Source organism: Bos taurus, chromosome 10, assembly GCF_002263795.3.
Source record: "Bos taurus isolate L1 Dominette 01449 registration number 42190680 breed Hereford chromosome 10, ARS-UCD2.0, whole genome shotgun sequence".
NCBI lineage: Eukaryota > Metazoa > Chordata > Mammalia > Artiodactyla > Bovidae > Bos > Bos taurus.
In genome coordinates, this window is record NC_037337.1 from 4,850,146 (window position 1) to 4,870,830 (window position 20,685).

Sequence of the window (20,685 nt, forward strand, 5' to 3'; positions counted from 1 at the left end):
TGGGAAGAGGCTCCGGGACACCCTGGACTTTGTTTCCAACCTCGCACTTGTTGCCTGGACCGCGTGAGTCCCGAACTTATCTAGAAAGCTAATTTAGGGCCAAAAATTTGGTTCCGGAAGTTAGTTCAGACAGAGGGACTGTCTCTTGGAGGATCATCTCAGAGCGTATCCTCTAAAGTCCCGGTCCTTAAGTCGCCACCTCGGCTCCTAGCCCTAGAATCCCCAGGTTGGGGGCGGCAGGTGTGCAGCCCGAAGCATCACTACTGTCAGGGAACTGAGGGTCCTCTGTAACTGTCTCTTTTGCGACAGCACTCGGTACCACACCGGGACACCCTCAACAAACCCCATGAATCCAGATACCCCCGTCAGAGATGCCCCCTTTCCAGTCTGGTCCGACCGCGCCGATTCTAAAAGCCTCTTCTGCGGTGTCCTTCGCTGCGGACTCCAAGAGGCGCGCGCGCTTGTTTGCGCGCGTCCGCCTCCTCCCCCGGCCCTGGCAGGGGGCGGAGGGTGGGTGGGCAGAGGACCTGGATCCGATTAGCTGGGAGGGGAAGCTGTGGTCCCAACCACTCTCTCGTGTGTCCTCGAGGAGGAGGGAGGGACGGTGCTCGAGAGGAGGGGCAGGGGTCCGATCACCGAGCGCTCAGGCCCGGGGGTCTGAACGCTCACGTCTCCCCCACCCTGGGCCGCGGCCATGGGACCCCCTTCCAGCTCCGGCTTCTACGTGAGCCGCGCCGTAGCCCTGCTGCTGGCGGGGCTGGCCGCCGCGCTCCTGCTGGCGCTGGCCGTGCTCGCCTCGCTGTACGGCCACTGCGCGCGCGTCCCGCCGTCGGAGCTTCGGGACGGCGGGGCTCCGGCTGCCGCGCCCTCCCTCCCCGGCAAGCAGGAGCCGACCTCGCAGCCCGGCCCCACTCCGGAGCCCGACGTGGCGGCCACCCGGAGCAGCTGGCGACCTCCAGGGCCCTGGGACCAGCTGCGCCTGCCGCCCTGGCTCGTGCCGCTGCACTACGAGCTGGAGCTGTGGCCCCGGCTGCGGCCGGACGACCTCTCGGCGTCGGCGTTGCGCTTCACTGGCCGCGTGAACATCACAGTGCGCTGCACCACGGCCACCGCGCGGCTGCTGCTACACAGCCTCTTCCTGGACTGTGAGAGCGCGGAGGTGCGCGGACCCCTGTCCCTGGACGCTGGAGACGCCACCGCGGGCCGGGTATCTGTAGTGGAGATGTGGTTCGCGGTGGACATGCAGTACCTGGTGCTGGAGCTCGGAGAAGCCTTGCAGCCCGGGAGCCTCTATGAGCTGCAGCTCAGCTTCTCCGGCCCAGTGAGCCAGGACACCAGGGAGGGCCTCTTCCTCAACCTCTACACGGACCAGGGTGAGCGCAGGTAAGGGCAGACCGGCCTGGGCCTCGTCGACCCCCGGCTCTAGGGCCCCCGCGCAGGCTGCGGGTCTAGCTGCCTCGGGGTGCATCTCTTGGCCCTTCGCAAAGATCGCCAGCCCAGCCCTCACGACGTTTTCTTCTAGAGTCAGAGGGTGAGCGCCTCCTTCCTCCCATCCCTCCAGAAACTGCTCGGAATAAAAGGCTTTGGAGACTGTGGTGCTTCTTCCGGCCAGGTTTCAGCCCCCATCCTTGCCCATCCAGATTGTTCCTATCGTTGACCCTTTTAATTTTCTTGTTCTCTTCAGAGAATCCCTTTACCTGTAATTCAGGACGTTCTCTAACCCAGATTATCCTCAGGGCAATGAGTAAACCCTTTGCTACTCAAAGTTTGGTCCGCGGACCAGCGATAGGTGTACCGTCTGGGAGCTTGTTAGAAACGCAGACCCGTGGGCACAATCTCACCCAAGGGGATATGCATTTTAACGTTGGTCCTCGGATGATTCGCCCGCGTTAGAGTTGAAGCTAGGCGCTGGAGCACCCTTGAGGCTCTTCCTCCTTAGCGTCCTTCTACGCTTTTTGTGCTCTGCCTCTGTTAACTGGAGGCGCCCTAACTGCTGCTCTTGCAACAGAGAGACACGTCCGGGCTGTTTGTGCATCGCTTTTTCTTTTTTTGCCAAGGTTCTCCCAAAACTTCAGAATCACCTTTCATTACTGCCCTCCCACCCCTGCCCGGCCCCGCGTGTCGTTTTGCTGGTGAGCAGCGGGCATCCCCTGCTCTTTCACCGCCTCTGTGTCGGCGTTCAAGTAAAAACAATGACAGGGATTGCTTTTCAAATAAAAGCTCCCCTCTGAGCCTGCAAGCCCACAAAGTGTGCATGTGTGTTATCTTTACACTCTTCTGCGATAGTGTCTCCCGCACGGAATGTTTCCAGCTTAAGAATTGCCTCTTGCCACGCTCTGGGACCCCATCACTGACCTCAAACAAGCACCAGAAACTGATTTTTTCCAAACTCGTGAGCTCCTGCTTAACTCACGTACTTGGGGAACATTTGCGGTTTACACAACTGCATGTACTTTTCCCTTTATTATTAGAGAAAATGTTCTCAGATGTTCTCTGAGGGAAAGAAACCCACTAAATTACCCCCTAAATCTTCTGAACTATTTTCGAAACTTCAGGGGTTTAAAATAAATTTAACAAGCTGGCCTAGGTGGGTGTGTAATCTCTAAGTTTTGTTTTTAAGGACAGCATGCTTGATTTTTCTCTTAAAAATGCATCAGTGCTTGAGGAAAAGTTCTGAAAAGTTTCTCCTGAGGATGCGTTCCTGCACTTACAGGGCTCTGGAAACCTTTTGAAATAACTGAAAAGGGGTGCTTTTTAAGCACACCTGTCTGCCAGTGTTTTGTGCTTCAGTAAATTTTCATCTGTTCACTCCTCCCTTCCTCCTGTCTTAATGAGGCTATGGCCAGGACAAACGACCCTAGCAGACACAGGAAAGGAAAGTCCCTTTTCATTTTTCTGTGGTGCTGGCAACTCTAGCGGTAACTAGAAACCATATTTTGAGAGCATTCAAATTCAAATAAGCAGAAAATTAATGAAGTCCTACAGATGTTCATAGACCTATAGGTGGGGTTCTGGAACTGTGGCATCTGAGAGGAGCAGTTGCCTGGAAGTTGTTCTCGAGTCTCTGCCTCTGAAACCAGGAAGAAGAGAATCCTGCAGTTGCACTTGAAACCAAGGTCACAAAGAACCTGAACAAAACGATGACTTGTGAGGGGGCACAGTTGGAAGCCCAATAGGCTTCAGTCTTAACTATGTGACTTGAGCTAGTCTCTTCACCTCTCTCAGTTGCCTCATTCATGTAATAGACATAATACATGTCAATCTTTAGAATGTTGTGAGAGTTGAATGGGAAAAGGGGGATCCTGACTGGTATATTACTAGTGTGTGAGATGAGTGCAATTGTGTGGTAGTTTGAGCATAGAACTGGACATGGAACAACAGACTGGTTCCAAATAGGAAAAGGAGTACATCAAGGCTGTATATTGTCACCCTGCTTATTTAACTTATATGCAGAGTACATCATGAGAAACGCTGGACTGGAAGAAGCACAAGCTGGAATCAAGATTGCTGGCAGAAATATCAATCACCTCAGATATGCAGATGACACCACCCTTTTATGGCAGAAAGTGAAGAGGAACTAAAGAGCCTCTTGACGAAAGTGAAAGAGGAGAGTAAAAAAGTTGGCTTAAAGCTCAACATTCAGAAAACTAAGATCATGGCATCTGGTCCCATCACTTCATGGCAAATAGATGGGGAAACATTGGAAACAGTGTCAGACTTTATTTTGGGGGGCTCCAAAATCACTGCAGATGGTGACTGCAGCCATGAAATTAAAAGACGCTTACTCCTTGGAAGGAAAGTTATGACCAACCTAGATAGCATATTGAAAAGCAGAGATATTACTTTGCCAACAAAGGTCCATCTAGTCAAGGCTATGGTTTTTCCAGTGGTCATGTATGGATGTGAGAGTTGGACTGTGAAGAAGGCTGAGCGCCAAAGAATTGATGCTTTTGAACTGTGATGTTGGAGAAGACTCTTGAGAGTACCTTGGACTGCAAGGAGATCCAACCAGTCCATTCTGAAGGAGATTAGTCCTGGGTGATCTTTGGAAGGAGTGATGCTAAAGCTGAAACTCCAGTACTTTGGCCACCTCATGCGAAGAGTTGACTCATTGGAAAAGACTCTGATGCTGGGAGGGATTGAGGGCAGGAGGAAAAGGGGACGACAGAGGATGAGATGGCTGGATGGCATCACCGACTCGATGGACGTGAGTCTGAGTGAACTCTGGGAGTTGGTGATAGACTGAGAGGCCTGGAGTGCTGCGATTCATGGGGTTGCAAAGAGTCGGACACGACTGAGCGACTGAACTGAACTGAACTGAACTGACCGGTATATAAGCTATGTAGTGGTGGCCACTATCATTAGCTCGGGTATTATTATTAGGCACAATCTCCTGTTATCTAAGCATGAAACCTGCCACATTACTGATAGATAAAATTCTAAGACTATTTCTACATGTGAAAATGTTGCCTACTGTCTTCACATTTTTCTTGGGTGTCTCTAATTCCAGCCTCAGTGATTGGGACATGTTTACTTCTGTTCCTAGATGGTCTCTTATCACAGTCCAGACAGGCTAATGTTTTTAAATAATTTTACTCAACTCTAAGGGAAGAGAGATGCGGCTTGGATCCCTAGGTCAAGAAAATCCCCTGGAGGAGGGCATGGCAACCCACTTCAGTATTCTTGCTTGGAGAATCCCATGGACAGAGGAACTTGGTGGGCTACAGTCCATGGGGTCACAAAGAGTCTGACACAACTGAAGCAGCTTAGTGAACACACACACACAAGGAAAGAGAGAAAGTCAATCCAGGAAGTACAAAGAGCATCACTATTTGTAAAGTTTAGGGAACGATTTTCTAGCTTCAGAAGTTGCTGGGGATGTCTTCTACTCATTCTCAGCCTTTTTCTACTTGACAGGTGACTTTACATCTCTGCCATAGGATCCATCTACTGCATGCCTTGGACATGTGCATCTTCCATGTGTGGAAGGTTGAGAGCAAGATCCAAACATTAATGTCCCTCTAAACAGGATTTCCCAAGCTTCATTTGCTGGCATCTGACTGTGTTCAGATTTTGCTGTATTCACAAAACTCTGGCGGTGTGTGCTCAGTCACTTCAGTCATATCTGACTCTTTGTGACTCCATGGATGGTAGCCCTCCAGGCTCCTCAGTCTATGAGATACTGAGGCAAGAATACTGGAGTGGGTTTGCCATGCCTTCCTCCTCCAGGCGATCTTTCCCACCCAGGGATCCAATCTGTATTTTCTGCTGCATTGCAGGCAGATTCTTTACTGCTGAGCCACCAGGGAAGCCCATCTATGCCCATATTATTTGCTTAAAAAGTTTCTTGATTTAAGCATAAATGTTAACTAGATTTATTGAAGCCACTCTGTATCATTATTATAGATGAAAAACCACTTGAAATTTATAGAAAGGAATGGCACAAACACAACCAAACAGAACATTGTTAATATGTTCCACCTATTATTATTGCCTGCTGAAGGATCTGAAGGCTTTGAATAGGAAGACTGTTGTCTCTTGGTTAAAAAGGGAAACTAGAATTAGTTGTTCAAGACAAATAACACCAAGCCAATGCTTTCTCTTGACCAAATCAGAATGATTCGTAAAACTGAAAAAGGACTGACTTTATCATGTGTGAGCCTGATCTATGGAATAGTGTGTCTGAGGGTTACCAAAAATCTTTCTCCATCTATGCTTTGGGAAATCTTGCTTTGCAGTGTGGTTCACAATTCAAGGTGTATCAGAAGCCCTAGAGGAGCTTGTTAAACATGCAGAATCCAGAGATACACCCTCAAAAATGCCAGACCAGTATGATGATGTTCATAGCAACTGTTTTCACAGGAGCTATAAGGTAGAAGGAACCCAAGTATCAATTTATGGATAAAGGGAAGAAACAAAATGTGGTATATACTCACAATGAAATATTTTTCAGCCTTAAAAAGGAAGGAAATTCTGACCCATGCTACTACATAGATCAGTCCTGAGGACATTATATAAGGACCTAGAACAGTCAGATTTATAGAATCATAAAGTAGAATGGTAGTTGCTAGGGGCTGGTGTCATGGAGAGTTTTTGTTTGATGAGTATAGAATTTTAGTTTTGCAAGATGAGAATTCTGGAGACTGGTTGTACAACAATGTGAATGTACTTAACACCACTCAATGTTATACTTTAAAATGGTTAAGATGGTGAATTTTATGTGTATTTTTGACCGTTTAAAAATTTCAAAAGCAAAAAATTTCTAGAGCAGTGAGTTTTGAGTGAGGGTTTGGAAATTTGTATTTTTTAGCAATTGCTGCAGATAATCATCTTTTCATGCTTATTTGCCATCTTTATATCATTTCAGTGAAATGGCTCTTCGTGTCTTTTGTCCATTTTCTAATTGAATTGTTTTGTTTCTTTACTGTTGAGTTCTGTTATTTCTTTATATATTCTACATCTGAGTCCAATGTGAGATATATGGCTTACAAATATCATTCTCCTAGTCTGTAGCTTGTCTCTTAATCTTCTTAGCAAGGTCTTTCAGAAAGCAAAAAGTTTTAATTTTAAAGAAGTCCAGTTTATCAAAAATGTTTAATAGAACATGCTTTTGGTGTCATGTCTAAGAATTCTTTTTTTTTAAGAGAGAGACTATTTTTTTTAAGAGAAGTTTTAGGTTTAGAACAAAATTTAGAGGGAAGTATAGAGATTCTTCATCTATCCCCTGCCCCAACACATGCATAGCCTCCCCCCGTGATCTGCTGCTGCTGCTAAGTCGCTTCAGTGGTGGCTGACTCTGTGCGACCCCATAGACGGCAGCCCACCAGGCTCCCCCGTCCCTGGGATTCTCCAGGCAAGAACACTGAAGTGGGTTGCCATTGCCTTCTCTGTCCCCCATGATCAGGCAATCATTAAAATGACCCTTTTTTTAAAAAAACTAAGGTTGCATCTATAGAAATACATAGTTTACCCTAGGGTTCACTTTTGGTGGTGTGCATTCTGTATGTTTGATCCAATGTATGACATATCCATCTTTATGTTATCACACAGAGTATTTTCACTGCTCTGAAAATCCTGTTCTCTGCCTGTTCATCTTCCCACCATCCACTCTGCCCAGCAACCACAGATCTTTTCGTTGCCTTCATAGTCTTGCCTTTTCCGTATGTCACATAGTTGGAATCATACAGAATATCGGCTTTTCAGCATGGCTTCTTTCACTTAGCAATATGCATTTAAGGTTCCTCCAAGTCTTTTTATGCCGCAGCAGCTCGTTTCTTTTTAGTGCTGAATAATATTCTGTTGTCTGGATGTACCATAGTTTATTTATCCATTGACTTACAGAAGGACATCTTGTCTGCTTCCAAGTTTGGCAATCACGAAAAAAACAAAACTCTATGGCCAGGTTTTTGTGTAGACATACATTTTCAACTCCTTTAAGTAAATACCAAGGTGCATAATTGTTGGGTCACATGGTAAGCATGTGTTTAATTTTGTAAGACACTACCAAACTGTCTTCCAGAGTGGAGGTGCCATTCTGTAATCCCAACAGCAGTGAGTGAGAGTTGCTTTTGCCCCATATTCTTGTCAGCATTGGATGTGCCAGTGTTCTGGATTTTGGCCTATATTCTAATAAGTATTTCGTTTTCATTTACATTTCCCTGATGACATATGAGGTAAAGCATCCGTTCATATGCTTCTCTGTATAGTTTCTTTGGTGAGTTATCTGTTGAAGTCTTTGGCTCATTTTTTAATTGAGTTATTTGTTTCCTTTCTAAAATTTATTTTATTCAAGTATAGTTTATTTACAATGGTGTGTTAATTTCCGCAGTACAGCAAAGTGATTCAGTTACACATACATAGAATGGAGTTGTCTTCTTTTTCTTCCTTGGGTGTGGGAGGGACTGCGCTGAGAAGCTTGCAGGATCTTAGTTCCCCAACCAGGAATTGAAACGAGGCCAAGTCAGTGCAAGTGAGTCCTAACCATTTGGACCACCAGGGACTTCCCCCTTGTTTTATTATTGTTGAATTTTCAGGAGTTCTTTGTATATTGTAGATAACAGTCCTTTATCAGATGTGTCTTTTGCAAATATTTTCTGCCAGTCTGTCGCTTGTCCTCTTTTTCTCTTTATATTGCCTTTCACAGAACAGAAGTTTTTTACTTTCAGTGAAGTCCAGCTGATCAATTATTTCTTTTATGGATCTTGTACTTGGTGTAGTATCTTAAAAGTCATCACCATACCAGGGGCATTTAGACTTTCTTCTGTGTTACCTTCTAGGAGTTTTATAATTTTACATTTTACATCTAGCCCTATGAACACTGTGAGTCAGTTTTTACGAAGGGTGTAAGGCCTGAGTGTGGTTGTCTAGTAAGAGGTTTCCTTTGCTCCGTGGTTTTGTCTTTGCCTCTTTGCCAGAGATTAGTTGACTCTATTTATGTGGGTCTATTTCTGGGCTCTCTATTTTAGAAAGCCCAGAAATATTTAGAAGTATTTCTGTTGCTACTTCTGGGCTATTTTATGCCCTTGACCTACTTGTCTGTTCTTTTGTCAGTACCACACTGTCTTGATTATTGTAGCTTTAAAGTTAGTCCTAATATCAGGTAGTGTAAATTTTACAACTTTGTTATTTTCCTTCAGCGTTGTGTTGGGTATTCTGAGGTTTTGTTTGTTTGTTTTTGCATGTCACTGTAAACCTTAGAATCAGTTTGTCCTTAACTTGCTAGGATTTGAATTGGGATTGCATTGAATCTGTAGATCAAGTTGGGAAGAAATGATATGCTGATAATATTGTCTTCAAATCCGTGAATATGAATTTGTTTCATTTGTTTAGTTCTTTTTAAAATTTCACACATCAGAGTTTTCCATTTTTTCTCTACCTAGATCTTATACGTATTTTGTTAGATTTATACCTAAGTGTTTCATTTTTAGGGGCACTAATGTAAATAGCTGGGCTTCCCTGGTGACTCTCACACAGTAGAGAATCTGCCTGGAATGCTGGAGACCCAGGTTCAGTCCCGGGGTCAGAAAGGTCCCTTGGAGAAGGGAATGGCTACTCACTCCAGTATTCTTGCTTGGAAAATTCCATGGATAGAGGAGCCTGGCAGGCTACAGTTCAGTATTCTTGCCTGGAGAATTTCATGGACAGAGGAGCCTGGTGGACTACAGTCCACAGAGACTGAATGACTTAACACTTTTACTTTTTCAGTGTAAGTGGTATTGTGTTTTTAATTTCACATTCCATTTTTTCATTGTTGGTATATAGGAAACAAATTGACTTTTGTGTATTAACCTTGCATCCTGCAAATTTTCCATAATTGCTTATTAGTTACAGGAAGTTTTTGTCAATTCTTTTGGATTTGTAGAAAACCCAGATTATGATGTAATCTGCAAATAAGAGTGTTTTATTTCTTCCTTCCCAATGAATACACCTTTTATGTCCTTTCCTTGACTCATTGCATTTGTAATGACCTCCTGTACAGTATTGAAAAGTGGCAAGAGGAGACATCCTTGTCTTGTTCCTGATCTTAGTGGAAAGCTTCAAATTCTCACCATTAATTGTACTGTTAGCTGTAGATTTTTAGGACTGAGTAACACTTTCACTTTATCAAGATTAGGCAGTCCCCCTCTATTCCTACTTTACTGAAAAATTTAGTCATAAATGGGTGTTGGAGTTCAGCAAATGCTTTCTTTGCATCTATAAAGTGGTGATCACATGATTTTTCTGTCTGTTGATGTGCTGAATTATACCAATAGATTTTTTTAATGTTGAAAGCAGTCTTGCATACCTGGGATAAATCTCACTTGATTGTGGAGCATAATTCTTTTTATGTTTTGTTGATCTGGTTTGCTAATATTTTGTTGAGGAGTTTTGCATCTGTGTTCAGGAGGGCGGTTGGCCTGTAGTTTTCTTTTCTTATAATGTTTTGTTCTAATTTTGGTGTTAGGGAAATGCTGGCCTCATAGAATGAGCTAAGAAGTATTCCTTCTGTTTCTTTCCTCTGAAAATGATTGTAAAAGAATTGATATTCCTTAGATGTTGGTAGAATTCACCAGTGAATCCATCTGGGCCTGATGATTTCTGTTTTGAAAGGTTATTAATTATTGATTCGATTTCTTTAATAGATATAGGCTTTCTCAGATTGTTTCTTTTTGTATGAGTTTTGGAAGATTGGTTCTTTCTAGGAATTGGTCCATTTCATCTAGATTATCAAATTTATGGGGATAAATTAGTTCATTCCTTATTATCCATTTAACGTCCATAGGATCTGCAGTGATGTCTCCTCTTTAATTTCTGATATTGGTATCAATATAATGGGATAAATATATACCATAATTATTACTTTTTTCTATTTTTTGCCCTTGTTCTTTATACTTATTTTTCTCTTCCACTGTTTTTCTGCTTTTCTTTACTATGTTGGATTTTCCAATCTATGAACATGAAATAACAGTTCATTTATTTAAATCTTTAATTTATTTCATCAGCATTTTATCATTTTCAGCATATAAATCTTATACCTGTTTTGTTAGAGTTTTGCCTAAGTATTTATTTTTACTTGAACAATTATAAACCGTATTGTACATTTAATTTTAGTTTTCATGTATCTGTTTCTCCAACATAGAAGTGCTGAGTTTTGTGTACTTATCTTATATCGGAGGACTTGGTAATCTCACTTGAAATATCTAGGAAGTTTGTTTTTTTTTATAGATTTCTTAGGATTTTCTGTGTAGATCATCATGTCATCTGCATATAGAGGCAGTTTTATTTCTACCATTCCAATGCATATGCCATTTCTTTTCCATTCTTATCTTACTTTGCTGGCTGAAATTTCTAGCACTATGTTGAATAAAAGTGGAAAGAGTGGAGATTCTTTTCCCTAATGTTAGGGAGAAAGTTTTTAGCCTTTTACCATTAAGTATGATTTTAGGTGGAACTTTTTGTATGTGCTCTTTATTAAGATGAAAAAGTTCCTGTTGAGTCATAGTATTTCTGGCTTGCTTTTTTTTTTTAATCGTGAATAGGTGTTGGATTTTGTCACACATTATCATTAGCTGTCACAGGATAGAACGTAATGGATAATGGAGCACACAGCAAAATTAGCAAAAGGGCACCTGAGGATCTCAGAGCAAGACCCTTCTTCCCTTTATGGTGAGCATGGTTGGCAGTCAATGTGGCATCTAATTTATATACTAGAAATGGCTTAGGCCAATGGGCCCTGATTGTGCAAGTTATCTTTGTGATTGATTTGAGACCTGAGGAGATGTAGAATTGTTTACATGGGATAAGGATATTGACTAGGAAACTGAAGAGGAGCCACTATGCCAGGGATCAAAGTAACTGTGTTGCAGTGAATGCTGTGGAGTGGTTGTGCAAGGCATGGTTCCAGAGGGAGCTGCAGCCAGGCTCAGAGGACTGGCCTTGCGAGCAAGAGCCCAGATGAGCACCATGCTATCAGTGAGAACTACTGGACCTTGACTGTCATGAAGGAATCGTTTACAAGTCATACCAGTCAAGAGAATGCAGTTAAACCAGTATGGTAAATCCAAGAAGTCCTCTCCTTTCAAGAGATCTCCTCTTTCTCTGCTGACATTCGGGTGTGGGAGAAAGCATCTTAGTTCTCCTGGACTTAGGAAATAAAAGATCTCTGGAAGGTAATTTGGATTTTGAATGACTATCCCTGCAAACAAGACTGTTTTGAAATCAGTAACAATGAGTAACCTATAATTGGCAAACTTGCATTTTTTTCCTCTACCAACTTTTAGTACAGGGGTTCCAGAGTATGAAGTCATAGGACGAGATTGCTTTACATGTCTGAGTTTTGGTAAGTAAATTTCGACAGTTAGTTCCCTTCATGTAAAATAAAGGTTTCCTCCAACATGAATGAGTAGAGCTTATAACATTTGGATTCACCCAAGCTTTCTAAACCATTCTTCTCCATAAAACAATATTTCATAACAGTTTCTTCTGACCTTTGGAAACTATTGCAGAGAATACTTATGCTAAATGCCAGTTTCTCAGCTCATGAAGCTTTACTTAGCCATCTGATAACAGGGATATTATGAAAATTGAAGTAAAAAACATATTCTTTTCTTTCCCGGTAAGTATGAGTCACTCAAATGGCCTTGGACTACAGAATGGCTAACAGGTTGTGTTTGGCTGTTTTAAAGATGTAAATTGGTCTTTTCTAAAATGTCTTTCTGAGGGCAAAATTGGCTACAGCAGTATTGAGAATATTAGGGGACCATGTTCCACTTATACCTCTTGAAGATGAACTTGGCCTTCCCTGAGACGCTTGCCCATAATCACTAATCCCAATTAATAAATATACACCTTTGGGGTCAATTTCATGGGAGTGATATTTTGCCACTACTAGTTATGAGAATTTTTAAATATGCATCTCTTCATTTACTGTGTGCAAGATTTATGTTAGGATAGGGTGGACATGAGAAGCATGGAATCTAACTCCATGAAAAGCAGTTTAAAACCATGACAGTACAAGAGCCACCTCCTTATTCGCATAAGTAGATTGAGAGGGCTTGCTGCTGCTAAGTCACTTCAGTTGTGTCCGACTCTGTGCAACCCCAGAGACGGCAGCCCACCAGGCTCCCCCGTCCCTGGGATTCTCCAGGCAAGAACACTGGAGTGAGTTGCCATTTCCTTCTCCAATGCATGAAAGTGAAAAGTGAAAGTGAAGTCACTCAGCCGTGTCCGACCCTCAGCGACCCCAAGGACTGCAGCCCACCAGGCTCCTCCATCCATGGGATTTTCCAGGCAAGAGTACTGGAGTGGGGTGCCATTGCCTTCTCCGATTCAACTGCATAAATGTAAAGATGTTAGTGGCTTTATTCAGTGATGCATAAATCAGGCAGTATCCCATCTGGCAAATAGAGAAGTGCCCACAGGAGCGCTTAAGAATGAAAGGTGTACTGGCAGAAGTGGGCAGAACAAAGTTATCCTGGCAAAGAGCTGACTGTTTACGGCAAGGTCATCTTTCTTCGGGGAACAGCTAGGGTCTATCAGACACATAACCTCACTAGAGATAACTAGGGTAATTCCAGGTTGAATGGTTTAAAATTCCATTCCTGGGAGAGGCTGAGACTATAATTATTCAAGTCTTGGTTTGGTAATGTGGGCATAGGACAATGACTCCATTTTGGGCCTGTTATCTTGTTTTCAACAAATAAAATCTTTTAAGTTTACTGTGAAGAAAATGGCCCCCTTTTGTTTGAAAAAATCTGAAGGTCAAATCTACATTAGAAATGACAACCCTTGCATAACCTGCTCATGGCACTTTTGAGAGAATGTACCCTACATGGGCCATATACCAGTGATCTTCTCCCTGTATTCCCGTTCCAGCTTTCTTTACTATTTACATGATACATCTTTTTCTAAAGTTTTACTTTTAACCCATATGTGTCTTAATAATAAAAATGAATTTATTATCAAAACATAGTATTAGGTCCTTTTCTTTTTTAGTTCTACCAGTTTGTTGTTACCAAGCCATCTTCCTCCACCCTCTGCACGCATGCTCAGTCATGTAACCCCATGGACTGCAGCCCGCCAGGCTCCTCTGTCCATGGACTTTTCCAGGCAAGAATACTGGAGTAGATTGCCATTTCCTTCTCTTGGGTCTTAAAGTCTGACAATCTCTGCCCTATAATTGGGGTGTTTAGACTATTTGCATTTGATGTAGTTACTGAGTTGATTGGACTTAAATCAACTATCTTTCTATTTGCTCTTTATTGTCTAAACTGTTTTTTAATTCTGTTTTTCTCTTTTTTTTGCATTAAGTAGGTTTTAGTATTCCACTTAATATTAACTCAGCTAATTAGTTATGTCCTTTTGTATGTGGTTGAGGTGGGAAGTAGGGAAAGAGGATAGCTCTAAGGTTTATAATATGTGTCCCAAACTTACCACAGGCTAAAGTCAAATGAAATTACTTCTCATATTATGTATCAATTTTAGAAGCATATCCTTTCATTTTACCCACCCTCTACTTTGGGCTACAGCTGCTACACATTTTACTTTTACATAGGTTATAAACCCCGCCATATACTGTTACTGCTTTTCCTTTAAACAATTAATTGCTTTAAGATAAATTTTTACAAAAGAAAAAAATTCTTTTTATTTACTTACATATATACCATCTGCAGGGCTCTTCATTCCTTTGTACGTTTCAGTTTCCATGCTGTATTATTTTGCTTCCATCCAGAAGACTTTAATATTTCTTCAAGTTTAGGTGTACTGGTGATACATTCTCTTGGTTTGTGTCTGTCTGAAAATGTCTTATTTTTCCTTCATTTTTGAAAGATATTTTTGCTCAGTATAGAATTCTAAATTGGCAGGTTTTTGTTTTTAATTTCTGCACTTTAAGGATGTTACTTCATTGACTTATGAATTAAATAGTTTCTGAAGAGAAGTCTAGAAACTTTAATTTTTATTCCTCTGTATAAGATTTGCTCACTGAGATAATCATATGATTTTTCTTTTTAAATTTGTTAATATGGTAAATTACACTGACTGATTGACTTTCTAATATTAAACTAACATTCTACTGCTGTGGTAAATCCCACTTGGTCTTGATGTATTATCCTTTTTATGTTTTGTTGCAGTTTACTAAAATTCTGCTTATAATTTTTTATCTTTGCTCATGAGACATGTAGACTTGTGGTTTTTTATGTTGTCTTACTTTTTTCCTTGCAATGTCTTTGTCTGGTTTTGGCATCAGAGTAACACTGGCTTCAAATAATAAATTTGGAGGTATTCCTTCTTTAATTTTCTGAAAAAATTTATGTAGGATTGGTATTATTTCTTTGTTAAATGCTTGGTTGCTTTCCACCAATGAAGCCACCTGGGCCTGGAGCTGCTTTGTGGGATGGTTTTTAACTACAAATTTGTTGTTGTTCAATGCTTAGTCATGTCCAGCTCTTCCTGACCCCACGGACTGCAGCATGCCAGGCTTCCCTGTCCTTCACCATCTCCCGGAGTTTGCTCAAACTCATGTCCATTGAGTCGGTGATGCCGTCCAACCATCTCATCCTCTGTCATCCCCTTCTCCTCCTACCTTCAATCTTTCCCAGCATCAGGGGCTTTTCAAATGAGTCAGCTCTTCACATCAGGTGGCCAAAGTATTGGGGTTTCAGCTTCAGCATCAGTCCTTCCAATGAATATTCAGGACTGTTTTCCTTTAGAATTAACTGATTTGATCTCCTTGCTGTCCAAAGGACTCTCAAGAGTCTTCTCCAGCACCACAGTTAGAAGGCATGAATTCTTCGGTGCTCAGTCTTTTTTATTGTCTATCTCTCACATCCATACAACTGAAAAAAACCATAGCTTTGACCACACAGACCTTTGTAAGCAAAGTAATGTCTCTACTTTTTAATATGCTGTCTAGTTTTGTCATTAATTTTCTTCCAAGGAGCAAGCGTCTTTTAATTTCATGGCTGCATTCACAATTGAAAATTAAGATCTTTATTTGGACAAATTAAGATGAGGATAGCATGATCAAAATCAATCATTTTGTGCAGGTGTCTTATTAAAGAGTGAACTGTGAATTGAAAAAGACTCCAGTTATTTTTTATGCTAAGAAATCTGGCACAGTCCTCAGGGTATGACACACAAGAGAGAAATTGAGTAATATTAGGGAAGAATTTAAAAGTCTCAAGACAAGTGCCAGGCATATGATATGGTTGGTGTCACAGAGACAAGAGGTCACAGTTCATTATCCTATAGAGGTGTTGAACCCATGTATTTTCTGTGGCTGAGTTGTTTTCTCTGGGAGATGGTTTACTCTGCAGGGTTTTAGAGCTTGTATCTTTGAAAACAAGTGTAACTAGCATGTTGAAAAAGCATACCTCATATTTCAGCAAAAATGCAGTCGTTTTTCTCTCACTCTCTCTTTACAGTTTTGTCTCTGGAGTATTATCTCCTGCCTGAATCCTCTAATATTATATATATATATGAAAATGCAGGTATCCTCAGTCATGTCTGACTTGTTGTGACCCCATGAACTGTAGCCCTGCCAGGCTCCTCTGTCCATGGAATTTTCCTGGCGAGAATACTTGAGTGGATTGCCATTTCCTTCTCCAGGGGATCTTCCTGACCCAGGGATCAAACCCACATCTTTTGTGCCTTCTGTATTGCAGGTGGATTCTTTCCCACTGAGCCATTGGGGAAGCCCCACATGAATACTCTAGCAACCCATAATTGTTTACTAATTCTTAAGTAACAGAAGATCTATGCTCACTAAGTTACAAACATTATCCAGATGCAAAAAAATTTAGAAAATCCAGTCTTGGATGATACTCAAAACTCTGAACTTCAGTTACTATTAAATCTCCCTTTTTCTCTCTCCAACCTTACTTCTCGGAGCTTGGGCTAACTTCAGGATGGAAGCCTGCAGTGAGATAGAGGGCGGTGGTCCTTCCTTCCCTCCACCTCCTATTTTGAGACCCCCACTCCGACCTGAGAGCTGTTGTTTCAACCCCACCAGGTCCTGGGAGGAAGACAGGGAGAGGCAACACATGGGGCAGCTCTGACTCAAACCGGTACTCTCATTGTTTGGTCTCACTCTGGTCTAGCACAGGCCTTTTTCCCTGGAGATGTCATGTTCCCAGACTCTTCAGAGCTTTCTCACTGTTTCTTTTTCTCCTACAATTCTCTTGTCCTTGCAGGATGCTTCTTGTATTTCTCTGTTCTGATGGTCACTTGGGACTCCTTCCTCAGGCCCTAGATACACAGTACTGCATCTCCAAACTCCTCCAAGTGGCTCTATTGGACAGAACCCAGGCAGTCTTCATACTGGCTCACTGTGTGTGTCAGGAACCACAGCTCTTCCAAGGAACACTCATACATCCCTTGCCCGAGCCTGATGTGGGTGGCAAGACAACACTCTCCTAGTTTTGCCTCCAAAACAGTCGGTATAGATTCCTACCTGATAGGAGTTCGACTCCAGCCAGTGTCAATTTCAGCTTTCTCAAGAGTGAATTAGTCTCTCTCTCAGGGCTTTCCTGGTGGGTAGAGAATCCGCCTGCGATGCAGGAGACCTGGGTTCAATCCCTGGGTTGGGAACATCCCCTGGAAAAGGGAATAGCAACTCACTCCAGTATTCTTGCTTGGAGAATTCCATGGACAGAGGGGCCTGGTGAGCCGCAGTTCATGGGGTTCCAAAGAGTTGGACGTGACTGAGAAACTAACACACACACACACACACACACACACACACACGAAGTCTCTCAGCCTTGGGAAGCACTTTCTCTGCTTTCTGAGGGATTTTTTTCTGCCTAGCTCAGGCTTAGAGAGTCGCTGCCTGAATGCAGGACGACTTGGCGGCACAATGTCCCTCCCCATCAAGGAATCTTTTCTCTGATCACTCTTGTCTGTGTTCCCTGACCCTTCTTCTGTGTCCTCAGTGGAGCTGAGAATCCCGAGATTGGCTCGGAGGCTCTTGAGGCCATTTACTTTCAAAATCTCCATAACACGGTTTGGTGCCTTTCTTTGAAATTTTACATCTATTATGTTCTGTCGTCTGGTGGAACCTTCAGTTTTAAGATCGTATTACATAAGTAATAAACAAACATGATTCATGGGCCGATCCTTGAACCACAGTCCAGTGGTGTACCATCTGTCTTTACTAAACATTCTGGTTTCTGAGTTGTTACTGTGTTTAAAAAAAAAAAAAAAAAAATCAGTGCGGGGGAAAATGCTCCAGAGCATCTTATTTTATCTTTAACCAGCCATGCTATTTAGCACTTCTTAACTAGAGCTGTAGGCAGACAGCGTTCATGAAATAATTTGGAGTGAAATATTGTACTGAATGGGTGTGTTTTCTGTGAGAGTAGATGGATCCCCAAGGGCATTGCGTATCTTGCCTGCTAAGACTTTTTCCAGCACAAGAACGTGGTGAGTCCACAAATCTCTGGCTGTACAAGAGGGCAGGAGAGTGGCTTTGCAATACTGAGCCACTGGGAGACAAATCCTCCAAAATTAACTCTCTCCCCAGCTGACCACTGTAAACCCAGACTTCATAGGCACCATAATAGCATGGTTCAGTGAGGTTTGCAGGGAGGAGAGGGTGGTGGAGGTTCTGTTTTCTGAGACCAGGATATCCTCACAGGGTTGCTTGAATCCAAAGCAGAGAGAGAAGGGAAATAAATATCAACCTTGGGTCCTGATGTGGCATAACCAGATTGTGTGTGATGCTGGCTGGCACTGACCTTTGCGTTTAAGAATTAGCCAGAATGGCTCTACGTTGTAAGGCTTTCCCCCTTTTTGTTTGTTTGTATGAAACCAGGGAGGGAAATAATTGAGTAAAACCCAAGTGTTTTTCATTTCACTTCTCTGGAGACCTTAATCACGGAATTGGAAGGACTCCCTTGATGCTTGATTTGTTAACGCAGTGACTCCCTAAGCTTGTGTCTCCTAGTCTTTTTGAACCTGCAGCTCCTTCTGGTGAGCATGAAAGTTCCCCACCTCCTTGAAGAGTCTGATTTTCTCCCTCCTCCCCACCTTGCCACCTCCTTGAGATTTGCATGTTTTGGGAAGTCATGGCAGCAGAAGAGACGTTACCAAGCTGTATTTTCTATAGTTTCCATTACAAAAACAACAGGCATGTGTTGGCTTTCCAAATATATAAGCGTGTATTACATAACTGAATGTGCTTTTTCACCTTACGTTGCACTTTTCATGCTGACAGATCACCATTTGTACAAAGTATCCTGCTATTTCAGAAGGCTCATAGACCTTCTGAATGAAGGTCATGTGTGAAAGCTCCTGAGGGGGCTGTTTGTCACCGTCCCAGATGGCTCAGTCATGGCCACCTCATGGGCTCTTTTTTCTCTCCTGTTGGAGTCTTTATCTCTGTTGGAATCAGTTTTAGAGCTGTAAGTGGACTTACGGACTCATCTAGTCCCATCTCTGCATTTTATAGAACTGGATGTTCAGAGCGTTTAAGCAGCTTTTCCAACATTACAGCACTACGTTTACACTGCAGGTCCTGAGCCATGACTCAGGTTGCTGAATCCCCTGCTCCATTTTTCTTTTTACTGTATTGTTCGGTACTTGAATCTTTCCCATCCTCTTTAAAGTTTATCCCATCCCCTTTAAAGATACCAACCAATACTACAAAGCAAATAAATGCCAATCTGGCATGTGGCAAACTCTACAAAAATATTTCATATTATTCTGTATATATTAATATCAAGCTTCCTTTACTTTGTAGTAACTCCAAGGCTGAGAAAATAGTTGCTGTGAACCCATATTTTTGCCAAGTTTTAAAAAATCGTACAAAGGAAAAATATATAATCCCTAATTTCTGGTAGTTTAAAATTAACTGGGGAGACAAACATGGTTTATATTAAGCTTATGGCCACCTATGATCTCTGGAACCCCCCCCCCTTTTTTTTTTTAATTTACAATGTTGTGTTTAATTTCTGCTGTATGGGAAAATGATGGAACCTTTTTAGATACATTTGTAATTAGTGATTTCCAACTGTCCACCCCAATCTGTAATTTATCCCTCCTTGAATTCTTCTGTAGTTCATCTATATCAAGAACAGTTTGTGAGAGTAGAAGGAATAGAGAATTCACAGATCATTTATTGCTAAATTCAGTTACTAATAATATAAAGCCTCAATTAATAATGAAACAGAGATAGTGGAATTATTTTCTAGAAGGGGAAACTGAGGTTCGGCAAGGGTAAGTAACTAGTTTAGGGTTATCATTACGTAGAGCAGAGTCTTGGAACCGAAGTGGCTGCTGTCAGAGCCTCAAATCCTTTCAGCCCATGAAAGTAAGAGTGTAATAAAGTTGGAAAAAGCAAATAAAGCCAAATAGGCTTGTTGAAAATTACAGTTTTGTCACTGTGACGCTGGGAGCCCATCAAACTAGCTGATGTGAAACGTTTGAACGTGCCCCTGTTCTGTGTGCTCTTCCGAAAACTGTGTAAAGTTTCATGTGAACAGGGCCCTTTTCATGGTGGAGGAGGCATTTACAGAGGCGGATGATGGGTGGGCTGTGCTTTCAAGGTATCTGTGTTGAATTCACCTTTTATTTATCTAAAAACTGGGCTGGAACTTCCCCAGTGGGTCCATTGGTTGAAACTTTGCCCTCCAAGGCAGGGAGTGTGGGTTCCATATCTGGTTGGGGAACTAAGATCCCCCAAGCCTAATGCCCTAAAAACCAAAACACAAAAACCGTTATCATAATGTCGACTACAAAATGCACAACTGGAGAGTTGCAAGTTAAGTTTTATTGGGGGCAAAATGAGGACTGCCGCTCGGGAGACAGCAGATCAGAGAGCTCTGAGAGACTGCTCCAAAGAGGCAATGGTGGAAGGTCAATATATAAGATTTTGGTGAAGGCAAAGTTCAATACAATCAAGCGCTTACTTTACAAAAGGCTTTCTGCTAGTCACGAGGAGCCGATGTCACCATGAAGGGATTTAGTGATTTTCTAGATACGAAGAGATGCAAGGATTGGGATCATGAAATCAGTTCCTGAAAATATCTAACTAAAGATCTAAACTATCATAACTAAAGCTTTGACCAAGTTAGCATACTAAAAACAGAGACATTACTTTACCAACAAAGGTCTGTCTAGTGAAAGCTATGGTTTTTCCAGTAGTCATGTATAGATGTGAGAGTTGGACTATCAGGAAAGCTGAGGGCTGAAAAATTGATGCTTTTGAAC

At 42.2% G+C, this 20,685-nt stretch overlaps 1 protein-coding gene across 3 annotated transcripts in view; it reads left to right on the forward strand.

Moving 5' to 3' along the window:
- Positions 1-564: 564 nt before the first annotated feature.
- Positions 565-20,685, forward strand: part of LVRN (laeverin) — a 79,098-nt gene continuing 58,977 nt past the window's right edge. For 2 of the 3 annotated variants that reach the window (XM_015472978.3, XM_010808815.4), the window contains exon 1: positions 565-1,383. In XM_015472978.3, coding sequence (XP_015328464.1) covers positions 695-1,383 — 689 coding nt within the window. In that variant the 5' untranslated portion in view covers positions 565-694. The remainder of the gene's footprint in view (positions 1,384-20,685) is intronic. The other variant, NM_001206325.2, reaches the window with a different exon arrangement.